Raw genomic sequence first — 26952 nt, 5'->3', positions numbered from 1 at the left:
TCACCCACGTCACAAATGCAAGCACCAATGAGCAGTGAAGAAGCAGCACACTCGCCAGTACACCTCCTGTCCATCACTGCCACGGACATTGCAGTCATTGTGGACGGGGTGGTTGCAGAATAGTAAACAAAAACACCAACAAAAAAATTAAACAAAAAAAATCCCTGGTTTTAGACAAGTCCTCGCATTCCTTCAGACGGGCTCCATCATCTCCTTCATTCTGGTGTCTTGAGCAGCAGGATTACTCGGCGGCGGCGGCAGGGGCGGCCTCCGGACTGGCTGCCGTCTCCGGCTCAGCGGGTGAAGCTTCAGCCGGTTTCTCCTCTGCACCTCCTGCGGCGGCTGCTGCTGCTACTTCTCCCTCTGCCTTCACCTCCTCCACTGGCTTCGGCTCCTCAGCTGCAGCCTCCTTGGCTCCCTCCTCACCGGCCTCGGCTGGCTTGGCCTCCTCGGCGGCTGCCTCCTCTGACGCCTCCTTCTCTCCCTCCACTGGCTCTGCGGCGGCGGCTGCTCCTTCCTCGGCATTCTCCTCAGAATCCTTCTTGGTCTTCTTGAAAGTGAAGCCGCTGAGCTTGAAGGAGGGTTTCTTGAAGGAGAAGCGCTTCTTCTTCTGCTTGCCGTCCTCGCTGGTGGATGGAGTGCCTTCCTCCGGCTTGGCAGAGGCTTCGCCGTTTGTGGCCGCGGGCTCCTTCTCTCCGTTGGCCTCGGCACCCTCTACTTTCTCTCCTTCTTTGGGCGCCTCCTCGGTTGGAGTGCTGCCGTTGGCCTGGACATCCGCCTTGTTGGCCTCCTCCGCAGTCGGAGAGGCATCACCGTTGGTTTTGGCGTGGCCATTCTCCTGGAAAAGAACAAGACACGATTTAATTCCTCCACAAATGCATCACCATGCCATTTAAATTGAATAAAGGGAGGGGCAGACGCTGGTCTACGTGTGCACATGTGGGTGCAAGACTAACACCTGCAACATGTGGCGTGCTCACATTTAATTATATGCACCGACTGGTGGTAACCAATAGGAAAATGGCCCTAAAACTGCAGCAGCATCTGTTACCAGGAGAGTGACGACAGATCTGTGGCTTTCAGCAGTAGGCTATTCGGTTAGACTGCAGTACCGCAGGGATCCTGAGGGTGGCGTTCGGTGTGGAGACGATGGGAACAAGATGGGAATTTGGGGAATTTATATCTTGTTTTAACGCCCTGTATTTTCAATAAAAACGCATTTAACGTCAAATAATCAATAATCCTCACGCACTTTAACGTGCACTTGGTATAAATCATTGCTTTTGTGGGTTGCGTGTGCACAAAAACGTGCTTTCTTTCTTGAAGCCGGCAACAAAGGCGTGGTATCTTTTTTGGAAGGAAAAAAAAAATGGCCATGCCTCAGTGGGAGCGCCCGAAAAACCAAATCTGCACAAACTGCGACTGAATGACGCCGTGAAATGAAAACACTCGAGTGCAAACGACGTAAAATGTTTGAGAAAATAATTTGAAAAATGACATTTGAATCAATCTCAGTCAGAAACAGAGAAACAGTCATTTAGATTTACTTAATTAATTCCTCATATTTTAAAACGCAAAAACGCATGCAAGCGACAATTTAAGCATTTAAACCACGTGGAAATAATTGCGTTTGCAAACAATTTGGTTTAACTGAGACAAACTGAGACAATGAAAATGGATCCGACATGTGGCCACTTTCCCCCCTGGACGCCGGGTGAGTGAAACCTCCACGCATCGGCCACCGGGAATCGAACATTGGTTCCACCGACCTGTCCGTTGGTCTTCGCCGCCACGGCCGCTCCCTCCGCGGGCTGCTCCCCCGCCACCACGTCCTCTTTCCCGGCGGGTTTGGAGGTTTGCGCTCCCATGCTTTCTCTCAGGATCAGATGAATGAACAAAGACCGCAAAGCTTCCTGCTACTTCCCCCCCTAGAAAGAGACGCACACACACGCACGGGCACGAGCACACGCACGTACACGAGCAACACCTCCTTTTTCTGCGCAGAGAGAAACACACGCAACCCAACGAGAGAGGAGAAGCTGCAGAAGAAGAAGAAGGAGGAGAAGAAGGAGACGAGGAGAAAATGTGGCGGAAGGAGTCAAAAAAAGGAAAAGGGGGAAATTCACTCCCGATCTTTTTTTTTTTCCTTTTTTTAAAAAAAAAAATCGCCCCCCCTCTGCAAATGAGATGCGGGAGAACAACGCCCCAGTTCACTGATGAGTGGGCGACTGGGCTGTGACGTCACGACCAGTGCATCCCAGCCAATCACGAGTCCCGGCATCCAACGAGCAAAAGAGAGAGGGGTATGGGGTGGGGGGGGGATTGGGTGTTGGGGGTGCACGGTGGTCACGGACAATGGAGGAGACACAACAACATGGCCTACAACTTGTCTTCCATTACTGCCACACTGCAGAAAGTTCCTCTGTAGGACTCTGATTCTGAAGAGGAGAATGTTGTCCCTCCACAAACAGCTGCTCCTCCTGCTCCTCCTGCACTGAACACAGATTTTCCTCCTGTTTGGAAATCTGTGTTTTTCAAGAATTAAAAAATGGCCCCCATTTGTTTTTAAATGGAGCTGATTTGGGGCTGGGCTGTAACGCAATGTCAATAGTTATCGACAAAAAGGGATTTGGATCAACATCAATACTACAAAACTCCAATATATAATGATGTGATGCTTGTGCATTGTGTAAATACACTGATGAGGTATTACATGTATTTGATGTACCTCAGATTTGTCAGTTTGAAGCAATAACCTTCACCCAAAAGCAGAAATAAGACCTTAAATCTAAATGAAATAATACTATGACATGTATCGTGGTTATTATAGATATTGATTAAAATATGAACACTTTCTTCTTGATATAATTTTTGGTCATATCGACCTAAGATGACGTTGAGTTTATGTAATTTGGGTATTTGCTTATCTGGCCACCCTCCAGATCATCCAATTAAATAGCCTTATTTGTATTTGTAACACAATATGATAAACAGTAACACACCCTTCAACATGGCTCACAATGGTTGTGTTAGTATATGCTGGCACCAGAACAACAGCATGTTTTGGAGCTGACAAAGCCGAGCTCAGCTGGTCTCATGTTCCATCACCACGCAGCCTCCTGACATATGCTCACTAGCAGTAACTATAAGCGCCTGTGCCCACAGCTCCCAGCATCCCTCTTCTTGCATAATAGCGTCTTGTCTGCTCGCTGCAGCTGGAGCATCCCAGTGACCCAGATATAATGAGAGTTTATGGTCGTCCTCTTCTGCTGCTGCCTCCTCCAGCAGCCTGCAGTGCTCCGACTCCACCACCAGCCACGAGTCTCCTCTTTCTCCCTCTCTCTGCCATCGCTGCATGACCCACATCTCCATGGTTACCAGTCCAAAATGGCCCCGAGGAAGAGGAGGCTGCGTGTCACCGGCTCGGCAGTCATGACTCCCGCTTGGGGAGAAGTAGGGTGAGAGTGAGTTCAGAACTGTGAGCGGTGCAGACAGCAGTTTGGGGATTAGGGTGGCTTCTGTCACCCACCCTCGCCCCGGCATCAGAACTAGGCCATGCTCATTGTTGTGATATTCTGATTACATGCAAAGCTGTGATTGTTGTGTTGAGCTGCCCTGAAGGAGTGAAGTGGAAGACAAAGCCAAGCAGGGCAGGACATGTTTTCAGAAAGCACCGGGGACCCCAGACCTTTCAAACACTTCACCTGTCAGGAGCACACTGTCTGCTACGCCTTCCATATGCAAGAATCCTGGTGTGTGTGTGTGCGTGTGTGTGTGCGTGTGCGTGTGCGTGTGTGTGTGTGTGAGAGTGAGTGTGTGAGTGAGTGTGTGAGTGTGTGTGTCTGCAAGAGCTGCAGGCTTCAAATCAACACAACTTTCAATAATTTGTAAATTAAATACAATTTTACCATTCAATGGCACCATCCAGGAAACAAGGACATTTTTTTTCAAATATTGTTATTTAGTTTATATTTTTTGTATTTTTGTTATTATTATTTTAGGCCTCTTGCCAATCGGTTGCTTTATCCATTTATGGTAAATGTTCACCGCTACCCCATGTTTAATAATGTCAATTTAGAGTAAGAGCTTGACAATCTGTACATAATTTCTTTCATTAAAATGAAAAGCATTTTCTTCTTTTAGTGGACAAGGACAATATTTATAAGATATATATTATGTTTTATATTGAGAAAAAACATTATTAAAGATAACTAACTGCTGCATTTACTGATACACAAGCATGAAAGTCTGGAATGAGCCTAGAAAGGTCACCCCACTGTCTAACATCACTTCCTGCCCACACACATTAGATTATATTTCATTTAGCTGATGCTTTTATTCAAAGCGACTTACAATAAGTGCATTCAACCATGAGGGTACAAACCCAGAACAACAAGAATCAAGAAAGTACAATTTTCTTCAAGAAAGCCAAACTACAAAGTGCTATATAAGTGCTACTAAATCGCACTTTTTTATTTTGTATTCAAGGTAAGGTCAGATAGAAGAAGATGTGTAGACTTTCTGTTGTCCTGATGTCATTGGGGAGCTCGTTCCAGCATTTATAGAAGAATAGGTTTGCAGATATGACATCAAAATGTGTCAAGATACTAAAACAAGCTTAAAGCATCACACAAGATTCAAGATTTATAATTAAGTCATTATATAAGTTCACGTCAGGTAAAAATCTGAAAGAGTTCATGGCTCCAGCTTCTCCTGTGTGTGGATTTGCAGCTTTTTTCTGACTTATGTGATTTTAAATTACGTATCTGTGGTTTCTGGACAGAAAAAAAGACATTTAAGACATCACCACTCACTGTTGGAAAATGTGATGAATATCTCTCACTGTTTTCTGACATGTGACAGATAGAGCACCTTGTCCTGTACTCTGATACACAGTACTATCAATCTTGGAGGTGCTATGACAGAGAGGCAGTTTGATTCCCTACTCCCCCCCCCCCCTTCACATGTCATAGTGTTATTCAGCAAGACACTAAACTAGATTGATGCATCTGCCAGCATGAATGTGATATATAAAAGAAATTACTGTATATTCTATTATTATATTTTATTTGACTGATTGTGTTTCTGAGTGTTTTTGCTCTTCAGCCTGATCCGTAATAACCTCTGTAAAACTGGAGGAATGCTCAGTGAGTAAAGGTCAAAGGTCAACACCGAGTTTCAGAACACAAACCTGAGCAAGGATGTTAAAACATCCAAAAGTAAAATATACAATATAATGATGCTTGAAAGACAAATTGACTTCTGTTACATATCTGTGTTTGTTCGTGTAGTGTTGCCATTTAGATGAGTCAACACATGAGTGTGAAATTTTACCCCCCGACACACACTCACACTCGTGCTGCCTGTGAATGCATATGCACATCAACAACACAACACACATATTTAGCTTTTATTTGGATGTTATTATTGTTTTATCATACATGTTATGTTATTATTGTATTGACTCTTGTAGTTAGTCATGTTGATTTCACATTTTCTGTTATGGGGAAACATAAGCGTCTTTCAGATCCGCCCACTGCTGCCTCCCCCTGCATTGTGTATTAATTCTCTATGTATTTATTGTTGAACTGTTCAAATAGATAATTTATAAATGACAAAATTACAGTCTGGTTGAAGGCTGTCGAAAGGCAGTGGTTGGATGTTGCTGGTGTTTTCCCCTTTAATTGTCTTGGTCAGCTTCCAGTAGGAGTAGTTAACACTTGAATATTAGTGTGTGTACGTGTGAGCGTGCATGTGTGTGTGTGTGTGTGTGTGTGTGTGTGTTGTGTGCGTGTGTGTATGTGTGTGTGTAGTGTTAGACTCTACAAATAAAACCTCAGACCTCAGCAGGGGGGTCCCACTTATTAACAACTTAACAGCCCCTCAGGCTGATAGAAAGGAAATCACCTGCTCTTTATTTGAGCTGGAACCAAATCTCTCTTATTATCAGACCTGCAAGGTAAAAGCCACTGTTTTAAAAATCCACATTTGAAGTAAATTAAAAATAAATAAAGCAAATCGAACTCTACTTGAGTTAAACAAAAACAGACAATTTATCCATCTTGTCTTGTTTTTTTTTCCAATCATTCCAGAGAGGAGGCGGTGTCCTGCTAAACATTGTAATTTCTTATTGGCTGTAAATCCTGTCCATCAAATTTCTGGTCGATGTGGATCCGCATCAGTCGGACGCAATAACATCTGCGTCAAGATAACGTACAGACACCGGAACACTGAAGGTAGGCATACCAAAATAAAATCCCCAAAGCTTTTATGATATTTGAAATGTTACAATGAGCATTGATATTAAAACAGTGTGTTTAACTAAGCTTTTCTAAAATGTCAAACCATCATTGCATTTTATTATTTTACACAGCTCTATCTGCTGTATTTGTACTATTTGTCTCTTTCAAAATATTTTTACATTTCACACGGATGTATCCTATTTGATTTCATTCTCTTTGATCCTAACTCTTTATAATCTTATATTCTGCTTGAACATGATTTCAAACCGACTACCTCTGTGTGTATGAAACGTGCTATATGGATAAAACTGCCCGGCTTTGTATAGTTTAGCTTAAAGGTTCAGTTTGTAAGATTTAGGTGAAAGGGATCTATTGGCAGAAATTGAATAGGAAATAATCCTACCTATGTTTTCACCAGTGTGTTTCATTTAAATTAAACTAACTGTTTTTTTCTTTACCCTAGAATTGGCGCTTTATATTTGAATACTTCATATTTACATGAGTGGGAGTGGGTCCTCTTTACGGAGGCGGACATGTTTTTTACAGTAGCCTTAACTGTACAAACTAAAAACCTTATGAGTTTTTATCACAACGTCCACTGACGTCCACCACAGGTTCTCATTCATGTTTGGAAGGGGAGGGTGAGGAGAGGGGTGTTCAGCTGCAACTTGAAACCTCACCACTAGATGTCACTAAATTCTTAACACTGAACCTTTAAACAAATAAATTCAATGGTTATTCAAATAAATTTAGTTTTTCCAAAATATTCCTTATCTTTGTTTTCACTCACCTACAAATTGTTAATATTGTGTAATCTATATTACACAATCATTTTCTAGTGTTTATAATATTTTCATATTTTATATTCATACTTGCAAAAAAAAACACTAGAGCAAATTCCCTGTGTGTGTTTGAACCATAGACTGGTTTAAACCCACTTGGCGATAAACCCTGATTCTAATTGTGATTCTCATTTCTTTTCGATTACAAACAACCCAGATGGGAGATTTCTCTTGAAGGGGACAGGCCGGATGTGGTGTGTGCTGCCACGCGCATGCTGCCTCCCTGCCGCCCTCGTCATCCTGTGTGGAGGAGCTGAGGACTCGGCTGCAGAGAGACGACTCCTGCTCCTCTTGCTCCTCCTGCTCCTCCTGCACCTCCTGCTCCTCCTGCTCCGCGGCTCCGACCCGACAGGCTGACAGGACCAGCGAGCCTCCTCCTGATCGACTCCCCGCACACTCCGATGGATTAATGTGATTTTTCTGCGGTAAGTTGCGTTTCTTTGCTGCCCCCCCCACCCCCCTTCTCCTCCTCCTCCTCTTCTCCTCCTCCTCTCCTCCTCCTCCTGCTCCGTCTGCGTTGAATTTCAAGTGGTGCACCCTATGCCTGGTCCCCTCGGTTCTACAGCCAGATGGATTCCTGACGAGAGAGAGAGAGAGAGAGGATATAAATAACACAGAGTAGGTTCACTGTGGACGATCTGCACATGTAGCTGTGATGGAGACACACACACACACCCAGAGACACACACACGCACACACACATGTAGTGGTGATGGTGTGTGTGTGTGTGTGTGTCTTTTTGCGCTGTTGTGATTGTGGAGCAGGCTCTTGTGTTGCAGCAGCAGCAGAGATGGACGCGCTGCAGAACAGAGCTGACCACTGAGGCCACGCACACACACTCACACACACACACACACACACACACACACACACACACACACACACACACACACACACACACACACACACACACACACACACACAGGGGCCTGCAGACAGCCTCCGATTTATTGATCTCCTCCTAAATAATTGTCACTGACTGTTAAAGGGAATCGCATCACCACGCTGTTAAATATCAAATTAAAGCGGTGTCATAATCTGGTTATATGAAGGGTCTGGAGGTGCAGCCATCCATCTTGGGTTGATGTACTGTGTGTGTATGTGTATTGTGTGAGTGTGTGTGTGTTTGTTGTGAGGTCCTGAATCTGTTTACACAGTAACATAATGGGGACAAAAAACAAGTCCCTATAACATAGATCCTTACAGTCTGAGGGGAAAACGTGTTTTAAGGTTGGGTTCAGGTCCATGTTCAGATTTACAGTAGGGTTAGGTTTATGTTTATGTTTACATTAAGGTTAGGGTTGTGTTTACATCAAGGTTAGGTTTATGTCAAGATTAGTTTATGGTGAGGTTAACGGTAAGGTCAGGTTAGGTTTATATTAATGTTAGTTTTAAGTTTCTGTTTAAGTTAACGTTAGGTTTACGTCAACGTAAGGTTATAGTGAGCTTAGTGTTTAGGTTAGTTTTAGGTTTAGGATATGTTAGGCTTATAATTGTTAAGGTTAGTTTTAGGTTAAGGATATGTTAGATTTATAAATGTTAAGGTTAGACAAGTAGTAACTATGCTTAAGTTTTCAGGAAGTCAATGCTATGTGTGTTTGTGTACATGTGCAGTAACTCAAAGCAGCAGTTGTGTGCTGGTTTACAAACAGCAGCACCATGCAGTCTCTGCTCCATGACACAATCGTTGTGCGTGATGTGTGTCACCTTTGAATGAAAGGACTCACACACTGTGGTTCATGGACTATATACGTTTCCCCTCAGGCCCTCCGTGTCCATACAGTTCAACCGTTACTCTGCACGCAAGCTATGAATCCTGGGATTTCAGGATGTCAGGTTTTCATGAAATGTGTGGTCCTAAAGGTGTAGATCTCAATAAAGGGCCAGTTGGTCAATTTATTTACAAGATATCTAGTAGTTGTTTTTGTGCCTCTGAAGAAATGTCACACAGAAGCCATTTAGAGTTCCAGATTGGTGGAATAGGCGATTGACACACAGGTCATTGGAATCTTCTTTGATCCATAATTGTTCCAATCATTTCTGAGGCAAAAATGCTTAACATTTGATCCTAAAATTAAGATTTTCTGCTTCACTGTGTCTTAACATGATTGTAACCTCACTGTCTTTTGGCTTCGGTTTGTTGGTCAAACAGAAAAAGACCCGTGAAGAGACCTCAGAATGTAAGAAAATAGGGATGATTTGTTTTGCGTTTTTCTTCTGTTTTGTTGAAGCAACAATTAATCACTAGAACGGCCCACAGTAGAGCGCATACCTCCACCAAGGCCAAACAATCCTACACATGATTGTCTAGTTCTTATAGTATAAAAGAGGACATGGTCTGATAACCTAAATTATAAATTTGTCATGAAACATAGTCAAGTTGAAAAAGACAACCCTGGCTTCCCAGGATTCATCTCTCTACCAAGTTTGTGGGAAATTGATTGAGTAGTTTTTACTTGCGAACAAATAAACCAACAAACAGACATGGGTGAAAACTCAACATTCCTAAAAATACTCCATAGATCAATCAACCTGTTTTTTAAATATGATTTATCAGTGGCATGGTGGTGCAGAAAGAAGGTTCTGGTTCGAATCCCGGATTGGTAAAGTTTGCAGGGTCTCCCTGTATCTGTGTGGGTTTTCTCCAGCTTCCACCCAAAGTCCAAACCCATGCAGATTGGAGTTAGGTTAATTGGAGACTTCAAATTGCCCGTGAGTGTGAATGATTGTGAGATCGATGTCTGTATGTTGGCCGTGTAACACACTGGCGATCTGTCCAGGGTTTAACCGATGTCAGCTGGGTGGGAGGGGCTCCAGCCCTCCCCATGACCCTCAAAGGATAAGCGGTATAGATAATGGATGGATGGATCTATCTGCAGATTATTTACTTAATGTAAATGTCCATCCCAGTTTCCAGATTGCAAGTTGACATGTTCAGATGTCTTGATTTGTGCGACCTAAAGATTTATGACCCAAAGCCGAGAAAAGCAACACATGCTCACATTCTGCTTAAAATGATTTAATTCCTCCGATAGGCGTCAGATGTTTTTCTGTCAACTGACTAATCCATTAATCAACTAAGTGCTGCAGCCCTACATGCAGCTGCTGTATGGCTATTTCCATTGTATCCGTGCACTGACCATTGCCCTCCACTGGCATGAGATTTGGAAAGAATGATGAAAAATCCCTCAAGCCCAAGCAGCGAGAATCTGCTGCTGCTTCTGGAAAAAAAAGAAACCGAAACATTAGTTCAGATTTCTCTAATTTGTTTTTTCATGCCATTTGGAAAAATGTCTACGTACGAGGCACAAATCTCGCTGACGGACTGAATGGATGTTTACAATGGGCTCAGTGATTTAACAACATGACTCAACTGTGAACACTGTGACACCAAAAGCCCACTAAGGCTTAAACCCACACATACATACTGTATGAAGCTCAGCTGTGGGTTTTATAACTAGCTTTGAAAGCCTTAACACTGCGTCTCATTGTGCAGATAATCATGCAGCGCAGTGAAATGTGGCCATTGTCTTGTTGTTGATACACTGAATGAACTCAGTTGTCCAACACAAGCAAATATTGTAACTATTCAGAGAATGGCGGCCATAAGGAGGAGAGTTGTTCTCGGGTCTAGTAAACACAGCAGCGGGTTTTGCGTGATTTCAAATGGAACACGTCCGATAAATGGTCCCCATTGGGTCATTTCATTTATGACGTATAACAGGTTTTATTGTGGTTGAATGAGGTCGTTATAAGTGGGAGGGCTGTGGGTGGTTTGACCTTGTGTTGTGGCTTGTGTCAATGACCTGAGTGTCCAGGGACCCCACACTCCCAACTGAACAGGCCTGTCTTGTCTCGAATTGCAGAATGATTGTGTTCTCTAAGTTCTCCAGGGTTAAATAATGACGTTTGTTATGAGATGTAATAATCAGCTGAGCACATTATTACAGTTTCAGTGAACCTTGAAAGGCTCTGTGCGGCCATTGTCTACTTTAGTGTGATCTTTGTTCAATACGCCAAGATCCAACAGTGCCTTTTAAATTCAATCAAGCTGCACCAGGCACTCATAGATGTCTGTCCTTTTGAATGTGGAGATAAGTGAAAATCTAATAAAAAAAGGCCCTATCTCGCACCAAAATTTAAAGGCTTCCTTTTTTGGCCCATGTCCCATTCAAGTTTCGTGGAAATCCGATCAGTATTCTCTCCCGTAATCCTGAGGACAGATCAACAAACCAACGGATTGGAGGTGGAAACATAACCTCCCTGGTGGTGGTAATAAAGAACAGAAATAATATCAGGTCGGCTTGTTTTCAGTTTAACACTGTGTCCCCATTAGAGAAAATGAGTTGACATAACAGATTAATAAATGTTTAAAAAAAATGTTAGTTTCAGCCTATACTTTATAAGAACATTTTGAAAAACTGTGTAATGAAGTAGGGAATGGATAAAGAACTATTTGTATAAATATCGGACTAAGAAATTTGAAGCAAATAAAAAATAAAAAATTCTATAAGCGCTTCAACACTCAACGGGCCGTATACATGATTTGTAATGCAAATAGCTGTTAAAATATACATGTGCCACTTGTATTGACTCCACAGGCCTTATTAGACATATGGTAATGAATAAGGGCTTGCGCTTATAACTATTTTAATAAGTTACATTAATATATATATGTCATTTATATTTTTAATGATTGATCGGTTGTTAAGCTATATAAAATAAAGATCTGTGATAAATACCGTCATCATTTGCCAGAGCTCCATGTGATGTCTTCAGATGCATTTTTCTTTTCAATCAATAGTCAATTAATAACCCAGAAGCCAAAGATCTTTAATTGAAATTTACAGAGCGAAAGAGCACATCATCACATTTGTGTTTCATGCTTTCCGGGTATAAACTATTAAGCCCTTAATCATTTCAGAAAAACTAAAAAAAATGTGTTGATTGATATAATTCATTAATAATCAGATTATTTAATCTCTACACACATGCAGATCTTTTACCCTCTGTCACACAACATCACGCGGCACATATGTCTGTTTCTCAGGCTTCATTGACCGACTCCTGTTGAATCCATCAGTTCTGCTGTGTGACCCTGACATGTCTGTCTTTTTCATTTAGTTAGTTAGCTTCAATACAAATGGACGAGGATCTCATTATGGCTGCCAGCTCTGTGTGTGTGTGTGTGTGTGTGTGTGTGTGTGTGTGTGTCTGTGTGTGGGATAGTGTCGATGATTAACACTTGTTCCCATACAGCATCAATATAAAGGCCTTCATTTCATAAATTAATTTCCATTTGAGCCCAGTGGTTGTGATTAATGTCGAGGCATTAACCTCGTCCTGTTGCTTTTTTAATAGCATCATCTTCTTCCTCCTTTTCTTTATCTTCTTCTTCGCCATCTTCCTAGCCATTTTTTTTTTCTTCATCTTCTGCTTTATCTTCACATCATCCTCCTATTCTTTTTCTTCTTCTTTATCTACTTTTTCTTGTTTGTCTTCTTCGTCTTCTTAGTCTCCAGTCTTCACTTCCCGATGTGAACGAATCCTTCTACTGCTTTGATAAATCATATTTAACAGATTTGGCCTGACATCCTTTCAGACTGCATCTTGAGCCAATCAAGATGAGGAGTTGCAGTGTGATATCTCTGCCCGTGTGTGTGTGTGTGTGTGTGTGTGTGTGTTTTTGTCCAGTCAAGCCCACCCTCGCTCCCCCCTCTTATCTCCGCCTAGTGCTACAAGAGATTACGTGTCTCCGCTCCCCGTCCCCATCGGACCACGCTTATCACGCCAGTGTGGTCCTTCTCTCGGAGGCAGGCTGTTCATCTGGGCCTGAGAATAGCGTGATGAGCCGGGTCATGTGATGCGCGGGCTTTGCCACGGAAAGGGAACGAGCCCCGTGGTTGTGATGCCTCCATGTGCTGATGTGTTGCGAGGAGAGAATCGTTGTGCCACAGGTTGGTTAGACGAGCAAAATGATGAAATGCAGGGAAAACACAGCTGAGATCCAGGGCTTCGTCTTGACAGATTGAATCACAGAGATCTGAGAGCCACTGATGAATGGCTCCGACGCTCTTATTGTATTGAAAATGTGGCAAAGCTTCCTGTGGCTGTCGAGCGCACTTCATGTGTCTGATCTCCAAAGATGGCGGATTTTATTGCTCCTGTGCAGCAACTCAGACGTGATTCATATGCAAATATTAACCGAGCGAGCACTGTACAGTAAAAGCAACACGTGAAGGGACCTAGTGTATATAAACAATACAAGATGGCCTACTTCCCTGCAGCAGACACGTTACATGCGGGTGTATTAAAAGCCAGGCTCGTCTCAGGCCTTTTTACTTGAAGAGCAGGAAGATTTTTATAATCCCCACAGGCAGCACCACGACATGAGATCTCCCCTCATTTACTCGGATCCCTCCAGGAGTGGAGCCGGTGCTATTTCAATCGCTGCCGTCAGAGTGCCCCAGTTCGTGTTTGTATGTATGTGCGTATGTTTTGGTTTCAGTCAGACTCATGCTCCCCTGTTTCCAAAGCTCAGGAATGTCGCCGTGTATGCTAAAGATTATAGCATCCGCTTAAGAGGTTTTTGTTGCATCTGCGTTTGTTTGTGTGTCTGTTAGTTTGCAGCATCGCACAAAAGCTACTGGACTGATCTCCACAAAAACCTGGTGGAATGATGTGGTCAGAGATGAACCCATTTAATTTGGTTGCAGATCCCACCAACAGAGAGAAACTACAATTTATCAAAAATTGTGTGGACATTTTTCATGCCTAATCAATAAATTGTCCGACTGTTACGTTGTCATGTCGAGAGTATAACTGTCATTTATTCCGGTTTGGAGAGACATGTGCTTTACCACCTGAAATTGAAATCAGAGGCTTAACGTGTGGTTTTGAAGTGTATTTGTGCTGCAATGAAGAAGCTGCTGTACGATGTGAGGTGGTATTAAAGTCCAAGATGTATTTTAGAGACGCTTTCATCGTCCTCCTCCTCCGTCTTGTGTTTCAGTCTGTGGGCTCAGCTTTGCTTGGAGCTCATACTGCAAAGCTACCGCCGGGCTCGTCTGTACTTCTGGGTACTTTATGGGGTTTTATTGGCAGTAATGAATTACAGTGTCCTCCCTCTCTCTGCAGTGGCTCCTATCTTTGAGTTAGTTAGGTGCGGAGTAAATACTGTAGAGGACTGGAAATGTGCACAGGAGGTGAATTCTGTATTTGCCGGGCATGTATTTCATCTTTTAGATTTCATAAGACCTCTTTAACGCATTAATGACTTTCACTATACTGGAAAAAACGTTGGATCATGGAGAGTTCCTTTCAATGCAATCAAGTTGCACCAAACTACATACACTCATACTTCACACTTGCAATGCTAAAGAAAGGGAACTCCCCCATTTGATCAGATCTGCACCAAAATGTAATGGCCTGTTTCTTGGCTCATGTCCCATCCTTCCAACAAGTTCAGGATGTTTTTGTGTAATCCTGCTGACATCAAACCAACCAATGAACAGGGGCGATAACATAACCTTCTGGCGGAGGATATCATGACAACATGAAGCAGAAGTTTGGATTTTATATCAGTGCAGTTTGTTAAATGATCTAAGACGCTTTGGGTTTGACTTTTTCTGTAACTTGTTTGAAGGCATAGTATAATCTGGAAGCTGTACTTGACTTGTCTGTGCCCTGTTGCAGTGTGCAACAAGTTACACATGTGTTTCTGATGCTTCAGCCTTTTCTGGCTTGTAAATGTAAAACAGCTCTCAAGGAATTCAGCTATTTACTGTGTGTAGCTTTCCTTGTTACCAATTCAACTGAGACATGTCCTTCATGACATGTCTCTGTCTCCAAGAGAAAAAACTTCAAAACCTGACATGATCGTTTCTGGTTAGCTCCTCAACTTGAAAAAACGATTCACATTTGAGAAGCTGGAATCTGTAGATTTTGGCCATTTCTTGCTTTAATTCTTTAATGATTAAAATATTTTTTATCTTTATTCTATAAACTAATTCATGAACTGACTAACCGTGTGACCTCCAAATCAAAAGAGACTCAAAAATCCTCCGGCTCAAACTGTTCCCTTTAAATCATCTTCAGATGTGCGACGTTGCTGGTTATTTTTATCGATTATACATTTGTTATTCCTAATGTTTCCGTCTATCTCACCGTGAAACACATTTCAGGTTCGCCTTGTTCCATTATTTACCCTCCACCGCAAAGAGGCACCACCTGTGAGTGCGCTGTTAACGTGGGTGTAAGTGAGTCTTTAGCTGGGTCAAGAGTTTCTCCCTCTCTTCCTCCATCTGCTGCAGCGCTGGCGTTGGCCCCGAGCGCCACTTCTGTCAACAAGTGTGTTTCCAATTAGCCGTTTCCGACGTCAGCTGGCCGCTAATGTTTGATGTCGGGCGGCCTCCTCCTCCGCAGCCATGTTGCAACCGGCTTCAAGAGCTTTGAGATATTATATTTAACAGTTCTTCATCAAATCGATAAAAACAACTAGATCTGTGATGTTTATCTTGTTGACTTGTGTACTATCGTTACACAAAATGTTTCCAACGATGTTCAAACCCAGAGAAATCCCAGATTTTATCCAGGGTAACGACATGTTTCACTCAAGTTGCCTCTTAATTGTGTCTTTTCTGCTTTACCCGTGGTTTGATCCAACTCTGCTACAATGTCTGGGGACACGACAAATGAAAAACACACTTCGAGCCAGTTACCCAGTCAACTGCTCTTTCCTTCCACTGTTTGAATTGGTCACATGTAATGGATTATTCATTGCCCTTTTCTTTGGGTTCTGTCGCCAAAGCTGTCCCATTAAAGAGTAAATGGTAATGGGGGTTAAATCCCATGATCCTATTGCTTTGGATTTAGAGACCCCTGAAGATATTTACTTTTCACATATGAAGAACACAGCTGGAGATGGTCCGGGTCAGATTCTTTCCAAACAACAGGAGCCAGACTTCTGCCCTCATCACCAAAAGCTCACATATCTTGTTGTCTTTGCAAGTTGACATCTTCGTCAGAATCTTCTACTTGTGTGACACCTCCTTTTCACCCTGAGATATTTGTCTTCTTCTTGTTTTTTCTTTTGTTTTTGCCGTCCGTCGTGTGTTAGAAGCTATATTGTACGTTTTAATGTGGGGAAGGACACAGCCGGGGGAAATCTGCATAACTGGGTCTATAGAAATAGTCAGTCTCTTTTTAATTGGTAAAGCAAACGGCCTCACTTGTGACAGAAACTGCTTTAGCTTTGCTTCAGCCTCCCTCATGAGACGCCATGGGTTTTATTTCTGTGCATTTAAACTCTGTGCTGTGAATCCATCGATGGGCGTGCGGCTCCTCGTAAAACAAACAAAAATAACGCGCATGCCAACTTGTAAATGCAATGCCCGGGTGTAAAGTGTGGTCGTGCAGTTAGAGGGAAAAGTCAACTATGATAATTGGTGCAGTTAAATCCTTTTATGGTAACTTAACCTGGATATTCTCAGCCCAAAGTGTCTCACATCAACATCAGTTTGTACACAAACGCACACATTATCCTTACACTGCAGCTCTGTCACTTTGTGCTCCTCTGTTTAATTAGTAATGGACATTAAAGTATCGTGTTTAATTTCAGCCTAATTGAGAGTGTCTTCATGAAGGCTCTGTCGCTCTCAGAGGAAGCTTTGAAATAATGGAATATTGAATCACAATTTTTCCCAACGGAGACGGTATTTGGAGCTATTACTTTACCTCCGTGCTAATTCCGTCTCCTCTTTCTATCCTCGCCCACAGAGAGTAGAGGATGGGCTGCGTCCAATGTAAGGATAAAGAAGCAGCGAAACTCACCGACGACCGGGAGACCAGCGTCTCGCACAACTCGGGATACCGCTATGGGTCGGACCCCACGCCGCAGCACTACCCCAGCTTCTCCACCATCCCCAACTACAACAACTTCCACACTGCCGCCCCGCAGGGGGTGACCGTGTTCGGAGGGGTCCACACGTCCTCGCAGTCTGGGACGCTGCGGTCTCGGGGAGGAACAGGTGAGGATTATATTTCCCTTTTCATATGGGCTTTTAAGACAAGGTGACACTGACTGTGAGATATGTCGCTGTCATCAAACGGGGGTCGAATTACAAATGGAGCAATTAGAAGGGAGAAATAAAACGTCTAAGTTGCAAAGTTGTGTTTGATTACCACTCACTGGCTGGCTGATTTTTCTGCTGGTATTGTGGAACTGCTATAAAGTCATCTCTCTGCTAAAGATGAATGTCCACTGGCTGCAAGTTAATGGAAAACAGAGTGACCTAAATTATCCCCGGTGTTCTGCGAGGCACATCTGACGACCAGAGAGATCAGACATTGTGCTGAATAGTAATAAAAGTGCTTGTGAGCCTGAGCAACGTGCATCACAGTCTCTTACTTAAGATGTTAAAGATGCATACGATGTGCGATGTATAAATTAACAGCATCTCAGCTACTTTGGGCCTGTTTTTTTTTCCTTCTGAAGGTTGATCCCAGCTCAGATAAACACTCGGCAGCTGCGGAGTCAGCAGAGTCAGTGTGTGTATGAATAAGAGATTACTCCAGGAGGGCAGCACAAGGAAACATGGAGGAGTTAAATTTAGAAAGCCTCTCAAATAAAAGTAAAGTGGGACAGAAGTTGAGCAGAGGCCTCGTCTGACCTCTGCATACTGCACCATGTCGGCCTTTCGCTCATTGTGAAGCATGTTTGCAGTTGGCGTTGCGTTAAGAGGGAAATGTGCTGGGCCTCCTGGCAGCAGTCGTCCAGGGAGGATTCAGATCACATCAGAAAATGAAATCATTTCACAGTTTCAGGCTTATTAAGAGATACGTGGCTCCAGGGCTGTTCCAGATCACATCAGATAAATTTGATTGCCCCGTAATCTGGACCAGCAGCGTTAACTGTTCACTCGGTCACAGACGATGCTTCGTCTGATAAAGAGGAGTCAGGGTTTATCGGGTTGTTAACAAAACAGGGACATTTATTTTGTTGCATGTTAAACATGTAACTATTGTGTTTTTAGACTCGGGGGTAACTTGTTCCAAATTGATTGTTATAGCAATCGAGTTAATAAAGCGACATATTGACACATTCAACAATTTTAGCATTTTATTTGGAGGTATCCCAATCTTTATTCCTTATTTAGCTCTGCTTTTGTCTCCACTCACTCCTGAAGAAAATGTTTATATTTTGAGCTGCTGTTTTCCATCATCTTACAGCTCATTGCTTCTCGCTAGCTGTGAATGCTCGTCATGTAGTGTTGCTCGGGTAGTGCACAGTCCGTCTGTTTAACTAAAACAACTGCAAAAACTAAAATACCAAAGTTTCAGGACATAAAACGAAAACACTCAGCTTAAAAATGCTTGTATGTTAATGAAGTATTGATTAATGTAGCTTCAAAAGGCCCAACAAATGTCATAAAGTAAATCAATGACTCAATCTCTCAAACATAAATTATTAATGATATATTATCACATATTATAAAAACAGGCCAAAGGACTTTAAAAGTGGCAATTGACACTGTAAATTATAACATTTAAAAGGACTTAAAATGTATTTGACGTGTATTTTAACCTTTTAGTTTGGTCCATGTCTCATCTACTAACATGGAGGAGTCAGGTTTTATTACCTATACTTCACCCAGCCACCAGGGGGTGATCAAGAAAGTTTTGCTTCACTTTTTGGGGAGCTCTTGTGTCGTCCAACTTAACATTCAGTCCATGTCTGTCGTATATGAAAGCACCTAAATGGAAAACATTATTACTTTAAACTGTGAGACTTGAACTTGACTAAAATAAAGCAGCAGATGTGATGTAAGGAGTAAATGAAGTGATTAGTATCGGTGTTATATGACAAGCAGCCCATGTGTTGAACACATTAACAAACCACAATGAAGATCCCATCCATTCAATTCAAGCTTTGCCTCCCTGCAGGGGTGACTCTGTTCGTGGCTCTGTACGACTATGAAGCCAGGACCGAGGATGACCTCAGCTTCAGAAAGGGGGAGAGGTTCCAGATCCTCAACAGCACGTAAGTGTGAAAATATCTGCGTGACACCATTAGACAGGGTGGCGGTCGTGTTTTCCTCCTCTGTGGCGAAAGGTCTGATTCCTGCGCTTCGAAAGGAAATGTTGTTTCCATCGCCACAGATGGAGGAAACATGTCTGTAATCTGGTGAAGACTTGACCTGGTTTATGCAGGTTGTTACATTTCAGATCTGGCAGATTTCTCACATTGTAATGATGGCTGTCTCACTGCTTGCGTAAGAGGAATAAAAAACATCTCGTTAGATTTGTCAGTAAGAAGCAGAGACTCTGCTTTTATACAATAAAAAGGTTGTTTTTCGTAGTCTGTTTTTATTTGATTTCTAATGAGGTGTCAGACAAAGCCAATAAATATGCATCCACTTGATTTAACTGGTTATTTGTGCATGAACAGGGTTTCTGCTGGGTCTTATAAAATCTAAAAATGTCTGAAATGTAATCATCCGAAATTTAAGCCTGAAATAAATACCTCAAACTATGATGCACTAGGTTCAAACGCTGATGAAGTGTTCATCTTAATCTGTCTCTGTTTATCTACCCCATCACTCTCTGTCCTCCTCCTCCTCCTCCTCCTCCTCCTCCTCCTCCTCCTCCTCCTCCTCCTCCTCCTCCTCCTCCTCCTCCTCCTCCTCAGTGAGGGAGACTGGTGGGAGGCTCGTTCTCTCACTACAGGTGGAACTGGTTACATTCCCAGCAATTACGTAGCTCCGGTGGACTCCATCCAAGCTGAGGAGTGAGTAGAACCTTTTTTTTTTTTTTTTACATAAGCAAAAGCTCTCTCTCACAGTCTCAGCTTCAGCCGCAGAGATCCCATCATAAATATTTCAGAGCTCATCTTGCTGCCTGTTTGTTAAATGTGGCATCGCAGCACGAACGGAAAGAAAGAGTTTACAATATTGGGGGAAATAAAACTATGTTCAGACCAAATGTTTTTCATTGTAGTTTGATCCCATGTTTTTCCCCCTGCAGCTGGTATTTTGGCAAATTAGGTCGAAAGGATGCAGAGAGGCAGCTTCTCTCCAATGGCAACGCTAGAGGCACTTTCCTCATCCGTGAGAGTGAAACAACTAAAGGTACTTTCTGACTTTGCTGCTTCCCGCACGCCGACATGCTGAACGCTTTTAAACTTCAGGCAACAGGCCCACGTGGGAATAAATAAAGATTTTAGCAAAGTGCAAATTAGGAGATGCTTATTTATAGAGGAGCTTGCGATGAAATCATCCGACATCGCCGCTAAAAAATTCAATTTATTTTCTCATGTCATTAGTTTGTCAGTTGCTCCACATTCATTGTCCTAAATCGTTTGCACATTGTGCTAAATATACACTGACACACATCACATGTTCTGTGATGCCTTATGAAAACCAGCATGGTTTAGTGTTATCAGATTTTATTGACCATCTGTCCTTTCAGTTTTTGTTAACAAGATTTCTCAACAACACCATATTATTGATGACTTGGCCTCAAAGATGAACTGATTAGAATTTGGCGGTCAAAGTCACAGTGGCCTTACAAAACAGGTTTTTGGCCTCTTGAACATTTAAATCTAATTTCTGCCTTTTAGAGATTTTCTTTAATATTTGACCATTTGTCACTTGGACGCAAAGATGAACTGATGAGTGTATTTCAGTGGTCAAAGGTTAAAGGTCACGGTGACCTCATATGAAACTGCACTGGGTCGCTGATCCTACTTTATCCTTGTGTCTGTGCCAGGGGCCTACTCGCTCTCCATCCAGGACTGGGACGACATCAAGGGGGATCATGTCAAACACTACAAGATTCGAAAGCTGGACAGTGGAGGCTACTACATCACCACCAGGGCCCAGTTCGAGACGCTGCAGCAGCTCGTACAGCACTACTCTGGTGAGAGTTATGGGCGGGGGGGGGTAATACAGGAACTTCTTGACCTGACAGATCTACTCCATGTCTGCTTTCTCTCTCGTTTAAATTCCAATGTCATATGGTTTAATACTTCTTTAATATACTGATGAATTCAAACTGCGTGCTCAATCTAGCCAGGGCTGCCGGACTGTGCTGCCGCCTGATTGTGCCGTGCCACAAAGGCATGCCCCGTCTCACCGACCTGTCCGTCAAGACCAAAGACGTGTGGGAGATCCCACGAGAGTCGCTGCAGCTCATCAAACGTCTCGGAAACGGCCAGTTCGGAGAGGTCTGGATGGGTGTGTACCGTTTTATTGTCGAGCTCTTTTTGGCACAAATGGAAAAGAATTGTACAGCTGTGAGCAATGTTGCAAAACATTCTGTGTGGGTTGGATCATTCAAAAACGAACACCCAGCTAATGTTACCCGCAGGGAGGAGTGTTTGCTCTGCATGATCTCAGTCCATATTAACTGGATCAAGATTGTTCCATGGTTTCTGATTGGACTCAGGATCTGAATCGGCCTTTTAGACCAGTCAAAACTTGGTTTATGTCAACCTTTGTGTCTCTGACATGTTCTTTTACTTCATTTGAGTTCAGTAAAACTTAATTTGTCCCACATTGGGCAGTAACAGGCTCCATGCGTGTCGGATTTGCTGCTTTGCTTCCAAAAACATGGATTAATCCGAATCCAGTGTCCAAATGCTTCTCTTCTAGCTTGAAGTTGAAGTCCTGAAAACTTGTTGTCAACACTATTTTATCAACTTTTAAAGCACAGTGTTTACAGAGAGATGCCAGTTTAGCAGTGACCACTTGTTAGTGTTGTCTTGTGTCAGACTCTGTGAGGACAAGCGTTATTGGTCAAACTAGAAACAGAAACAAGAAGTCCTCTGACCAAAAAATCTTGTCCTTCACTGACAGATTCTGAATATCCACATGCAGAATCTATTTATAGAGATTACCCTTTGTATAAAGTTACACAGATATTACAATCTCAAGGTAACTCATAACTTCAGTAGATTTCAACGGCACATTTTACTTTCATGTCCTGTCATACCTCTGATATTTCATTTTGTCAGACTCTGAATCGTAATTTTTTAATTTGACAAAAATCTCACTTTGGCATTTCTGCAGGGTTTTATTTCCAATCATTAATCTGTGGTAAATTAAACTTTAACAACCTCATAATTCTCCTTTCATGCAGGCACGTGGAACGGCACCACCAAAGTGGCAGTGAAGACCCTGAAGCCCGGCACCATGTCGCCCGAGTCCTTCCTGGAGGAGGCTCAGATCATGAAGAAGCTCCGACACGACAAACTGGTGCAGCTGTACGCCGTGGTGTCCGAAGAGCCCATCTACATCGTCACCGAGTACATGTGCAAAGGTAGAAGCTGAGTTTAGAGTCACACTATGAATATTGCATATCCATATGTGCACACACCTACACATTGTGTGCATAATTTAAACATCTGCATGGACAGTGCAGTTTGTGTTCTTCCTCATCGCGTGCTGCTCACTCCCATGTACACTGTAGAAAACACAATTTCAATGCAGCCATGCAAACACAGGTGTGGTTTTAACTGGAGAGATTTAGCTCAGAAACACTGAGATTCTCGGTTACCACAGTAATAACTAACAAATAAATGTCTGAACCAAGTGTAACGTGTGGCAGGAATCCCAGAATTGATGTCACGTTAACGACAACATGTTGTTTCAGTTTTGATCCAAATCCGAGTGGAGTTCGAGCAGCTGAAACAGCACGATCCATTCGTTTCATCTGTTTTCTCTCTTTTTTTCCCTTTTTCAGGGAGTTTGCTTGAATTCCTGAAGGACGGAGAAGGACGAGTTCTGAAGCTGCCAAATCTAGTGGACATGGCAGCTCAGGTACGATGACGAATATGATCAGACATCTTTTAAGAGAGTTATCCACTTTAAACAGATCCAGCTGTTAGCAGTGAGTTTCATAAGGGCACTTTTCACATTAGTAGAACAAAGGTTGGTTGCTCTGCGATCAATTTATACCGAGACCACATGGACAAAATTAGCGCAGTTTGTATTTTATTCTGAAGCCTTAACTCATCACTTCCTGTTCGTAGGGAATTGTACTTCACACTTGAATTTTATTTTGGTGTAAATCTGTGGGCACAGTTTTGATCACCTTGAAAGTCTTTGTTGATATTTAGGTGACATAAATCTTGTTTCCCAGGTGGCAGCAGGCATGGCGTATATTGAGAGGATGAACTACATCCATCGAGACCTGCGCTCGGCCAACATCCTGGTCGGAGAAAGTCTGGTGTGCAAGATCGCTGACTTCGGATTGGCCCGACTCATCGAGGACAATGAATACACAGCCAGACAAGGTAGACTGGTTCCACTGGGTCACACCAACTTCTTGTAGATTTACTAATTTGTGCTGCACCAATGAAACTGTTTTAGTTTAGGAAGATGTGGTTGCTAGGAAACATCTCAAGGGCTGTCCAATGAAAAACAATCAACTATGTAAACAGGAGGTCACTGTAGCATCACAAAATAAAAGTCGCTAGATTGATAAAATTGAAGTTGAAATCATAATCCTTCTGCAAATCTTTCAGTGTTTTAATTTTTACTCAGCAAACACTTAAACAACACTTATCAAACACTTATTATAACTCGGGAATTACAATGATGCTGCAACCAGCGGCCACAGTTTAATAAGAAAGACTTTGAATTCATTGATCCCACTCTGGAAATGTATTTCTTTTTTTTTATATCACACTGATGGAATAGAGATTAACTTCAGACCCGTTCATTTTCTTTATCCGTTGTCTGACTTCAACCTTTCTGCAGTCGCCTCTTCGTCTCTCACCACAGCATCTTCTAAAAACCTCATCGTCAGAGGAAAAAGTCAGCGGGCTGGCAGATGACTTATTCCATGCAGTCAATTCCAAAACACATGTTACACACACACATACACACACGCACACACATACACACACACACACACACACACACACTCGCTCATAAGAACACATGCTAATGTTCAGAATAATTACAGTAAATGGGCGGGAATATGTCCCGGTGACACCAGTGGAAAACAGCAGTATGTGTGGTTACACTGTGGCACAGAGACAACAGAATATCACATTCACAACGGGCACAGTGCAGACTTAAGACAGAGCCAATGTTAAATACACAAATCAATCTGTCACTGTGTATCTTGTTGGAAAGGATCACACAGACAAGGGGACTTCCACACTCCGTTCGTCACTCTGTCAACACGCTCGCTCGTTGGTTAGCGTTTTTAAATGTTTACTTCGTTCTGTGCCAAATGCAAACGAAGACAAGGAGAGATAATGGAATCTCTCCTTTTTTATTCCCTGGTGACATGTTGCCATGTTCTCATGTCTCTTCACTGATGAAATATCAGATGAAGGAATAAATCCGTACAGACGGGCTGACCTACTTCCTGCTCAGGATGTTGCTTTAATTATCTCTGACACGGAGGTTATGTTTTCACCCCTGTCTATTGCTTTGTTTGTTTGTTTGTTCTTTTACACAGAGAGTGCGTAATCGAAATTCCCCCCAAAACTTGTTGATGTGACTTAGGTGAAGAAAAAATCCAGTAAAATTTGTGGTGGATCGAGGCAAAAGGGCGGGTCCAGCATTTTTTGGGGGACTTTCTTAACATCTTCTTTTAACCTTTTTTTTTACATTCTTACCAATTACTCAGAAAATAAGTCATGGATCTTCCCGTCCTACATTCGATAAGATGAACCTTTATTAAACTTGCATTAAGGGACATTCTAATTTGACAAAGCCAAAAAAAAGAGTTGCAACCCAAGGGAAAATTTAGTAAGAAATAGAAATAAGCATAAAAACTGAATCTAGAATAAACAAGGTAAAAACAGAAAGTGTCCAAATTGTAATATACAATTTTTGTAAGCTATCAATCTTGGAGTTTTATCAGTCTAAGGACAATTCCGAGTCCTCAGTTAACCCAACTCAAATCTGCATGACTATGGACTGTGGGCGAAGGCAGGAGAACCTGAAGAAACCCCACAAAGAAACACAGAAAGACCTAAGCTGAACCAGGTTTCAAATCAAGAGGCAAATATGCAAACTGCTGCACCTCCACGCCGCCCTGCATGGATCTAAATGAAAGAAATCAGGGATATAGTTAGGGAACCGATTTCTATGTTTGTGTGTAGTGAGGTGCAGCCTGATTAAGATTTAAGGGGACTTATTGGCTTTTGTGGAGGTATGAACTCAACTGAGTTCCATTCTATGTCTCTGTCTTTCTGCTGAAATCTCAAGCATCTTTTCGGAATTTCTTTCAGGGGCCAAGTTTCCCATCAAGTGGACGGCTCCTGAGGCCGCTCTTTACGGGAAATTCACCATCAAGTCCGACGTGTGGTCGTTCGGCATCCTGCTGACGGAGCTGGTGACAAAGGGCAGAGTTCCCTATCCAGGTGAGTGTGTCCAGCCCAGTGGATTATGTAATCACATCTCATCTCTAATCATGTTTGATTAATGCAGCGTGCGTGTGAGTCTTCTGAGAGAACAGCCATGGGTCTGTATGCTAAAAAAACCCAGTACGTTGCATAATTCACATTACGTTGTGCACAATCCAGAGAATTGTACCAGCTGACTGTGACAACATGTGAAATGAGTGTGTGTTCATCTGCTCCCTTACGCATTCAACTGAAGTCTCCTGCATGAGGAGCAGAATAACAGAAGAGAAGGAAGAGCTACATTGTTTTAAATTAAAGAATTATTACAAAAGCCATTAGCATGGCTGGTAAATGACTGCCAGCTTTTTCATGTATGGGCACTGGTTTAATTTTCTTCTTACCTCAGCGATACAGCCATTCAAAATGAAATATATAAAAATATAATAAATATAATGTCATCACACTAGGAGTTTTGTTATTGATATATTGTACATTTCCCATATATAAATTTATAGACTGAAACTGCACTGGTTTGCAGAGACATATAACAGCAGGCCGGTAAATCTAGTCTGTGAGTATTTAGCTGATAGATAATCTTATCAGTTTAATTTTTTAACTTAAATATATTTGGTGGACAATGTGATGAAAATAATATGAAGTAAATTAAAGCTGTAGAACTTTCAGTCAATCCCATAATAAACTTTTGCTCAGATTGTTTGATGGAGTTGTATAAAATATAAAATATCCAAACAAGGTTCATGTGAAATGTCCAGAAATACAAGGCAGTTACATCTGGGGGAGGTAGTTGTTGGAAGGCTGCGTTGTCCATGTATTTATCTGCGTTCCTCCCTCTTCCTCCCTCCAGGCATGAACAACCGCGAGGTGCTGGAGCAGGTGGAGCGAGGCTACCGGATGCCGTGCCCGCAGGACTGCCCCATCTCGCTGCACGAGCTGATGGTGCAGTGCTGGAAGAAGGACCCGGAGGAGAGGCCGACCTTTGAGTACCTGCAGGCGTTTTTGGAGGACTACTTCACTGCCACTGAGCCCCAGTACCAGCCAGGGGATAATCTCTGAGCACCGCCGGCCTCAACTCATGTCATTTCACCGGCTCTCCACTAGAGAGAGCCAGACTCCACGTTATTCTCTCTCTCTCTCTCTCATCCTGTGGCTCTTACCATCTCAAAGGCTCATCGACTGACTTCTTGACTTCCAAGCTTCACACATGCACACACACACACACACACATGCACAGACACATGCAGAGACACATGCACACACAGGGACGAACGGACTGCTGTCAGCAAAATTACCATCACTTCAGTGGATGTTTGTGAGGTGGGAGGGGCGTTTGAGATGAAATGACTTGCCGTGGATGAACCAGATAAGTTGTGTAACTTGTATGTAGTGTAAATACAAAATGCTTGTTTACTTATCTCTTTTTTTGTTTGTTTGTTTGTTTCCTTTTATATTACTTTTGATATTTTGGAAAATATGTGGGGTTTTC

General features: G+C 42.6%; 2 protein-coding genes across 2 annotated transcripts; one reads left to right on the top strand and one right to left on the bottom strand.

Moving 5' to 3' along the window:
• Positions 1-241: 241 nt before the first annotated feature.
• marcksb (myristoylated alanine-rich protein kinase C substrate b) lies at positions 242-1877 on the bottom strand. The gene is made up of 2 exons (XM_061083436.1): positions 1770-1877; positions 242-838 (listed from the first exon to the last, which is right to left on the bottom strand). The coding sequence occupies exons 1-2, from the start codon at positions 1866-1868 to the stop codon at positions 242-244; spliced, it is 696 nt and encodes a 231-aa protein (XP_060939419.1). The 5' UTR covers positions 1869-1877.
• Positions 1878-7439: 5562 nt separating this feature from the next.
• Positions 7440-26522, top strand: fyna (FYN proto-oncogene, Src family tyrosine kinase a). Its single transcript, XM_061082610.1, has 12 exons — positions 7440-7509; positions 16862-17112; positions 19028-19124; positions 19773-19871; positions 20108-20211; positions 20852-21001; positions 21154-21318; positions 22223-22402; positions 22826-22902; positions 23225-23378; positions 25335-25466; positions 26314-26522. The coding sequence occupies exons 2-12, from the start codon at positions 16872-16874 to the stop codon at positions 26520-26522; spliced, it is 1608 nt and encodes a 535-aa protein (XP_060938593.1). The 5' UTR covers positions 7440-7509; positions 16862-16871.
• Positions 26523-26952: the final 430 nt, after the last annotated feature.

The sequence above is a fragment of the Limanda limanda genome, chromosome 12 (genome assembly GCF_963576545.1).
Source record: "Limanda limanda chromosome 12, fLimLim1.1, whole genome shotgun sequence".
Taxonomy (NCBI): Eukaryota; Metazoa; Chordata; class Actinopteri; order Pleuronectiformes; family Pleuronectidae; genus Limanda; species Limanda limanda.
The sequence above is the reverse complement of the archived record's forward strand: the minus strand, read 5'-3'. Positions and strand labels throughout refer to the sequence as shown.

What these genes read in the sequence shown, in the direction of transcription:
- marcksb (XM_061083436.1), bottom strand. Translation starts at nt 1,868, where the DNA reads ATGGGAGCGCAAACCTCCAAACCCGCCGGGAAAGAGGACGTGGTGGCG. An exon ending in CGGCGAAGACCAACGGACAG is followed by an intron (nt 839 to 1,769) that starts GTCGGTGGAACC and finishes GTTCTTTTCCAG; the next exon opens with GAGAATGGCCACGCCAAAAC.
- fyna (XM_061082610.1), top strand. Translation starts at nt 16,872, where the DNA reads ATGGGCTGCGTCCAATGTAAGGATAAAGAAGCAGCGAAACTCACCGAC. An exon ending in TTCCAGATCCTCAACAGCAC is followed by an intron (nt 19,125 to 19,772) that starts GTAAGTGTGAAA and finishes CCTCCTCCTCAG; the next exon opens with TGAGGGAGACTGGTGGGAGG. An exon ending in GACTCCATCCAAGCTGAGGA is followed by an intron (nt 19,872 to 20,107) that starts GTGAGTAGAACC and finishes TTCCCCCTGCAG; the next exon opens with CTGGTATTTTGGCAAATTAG.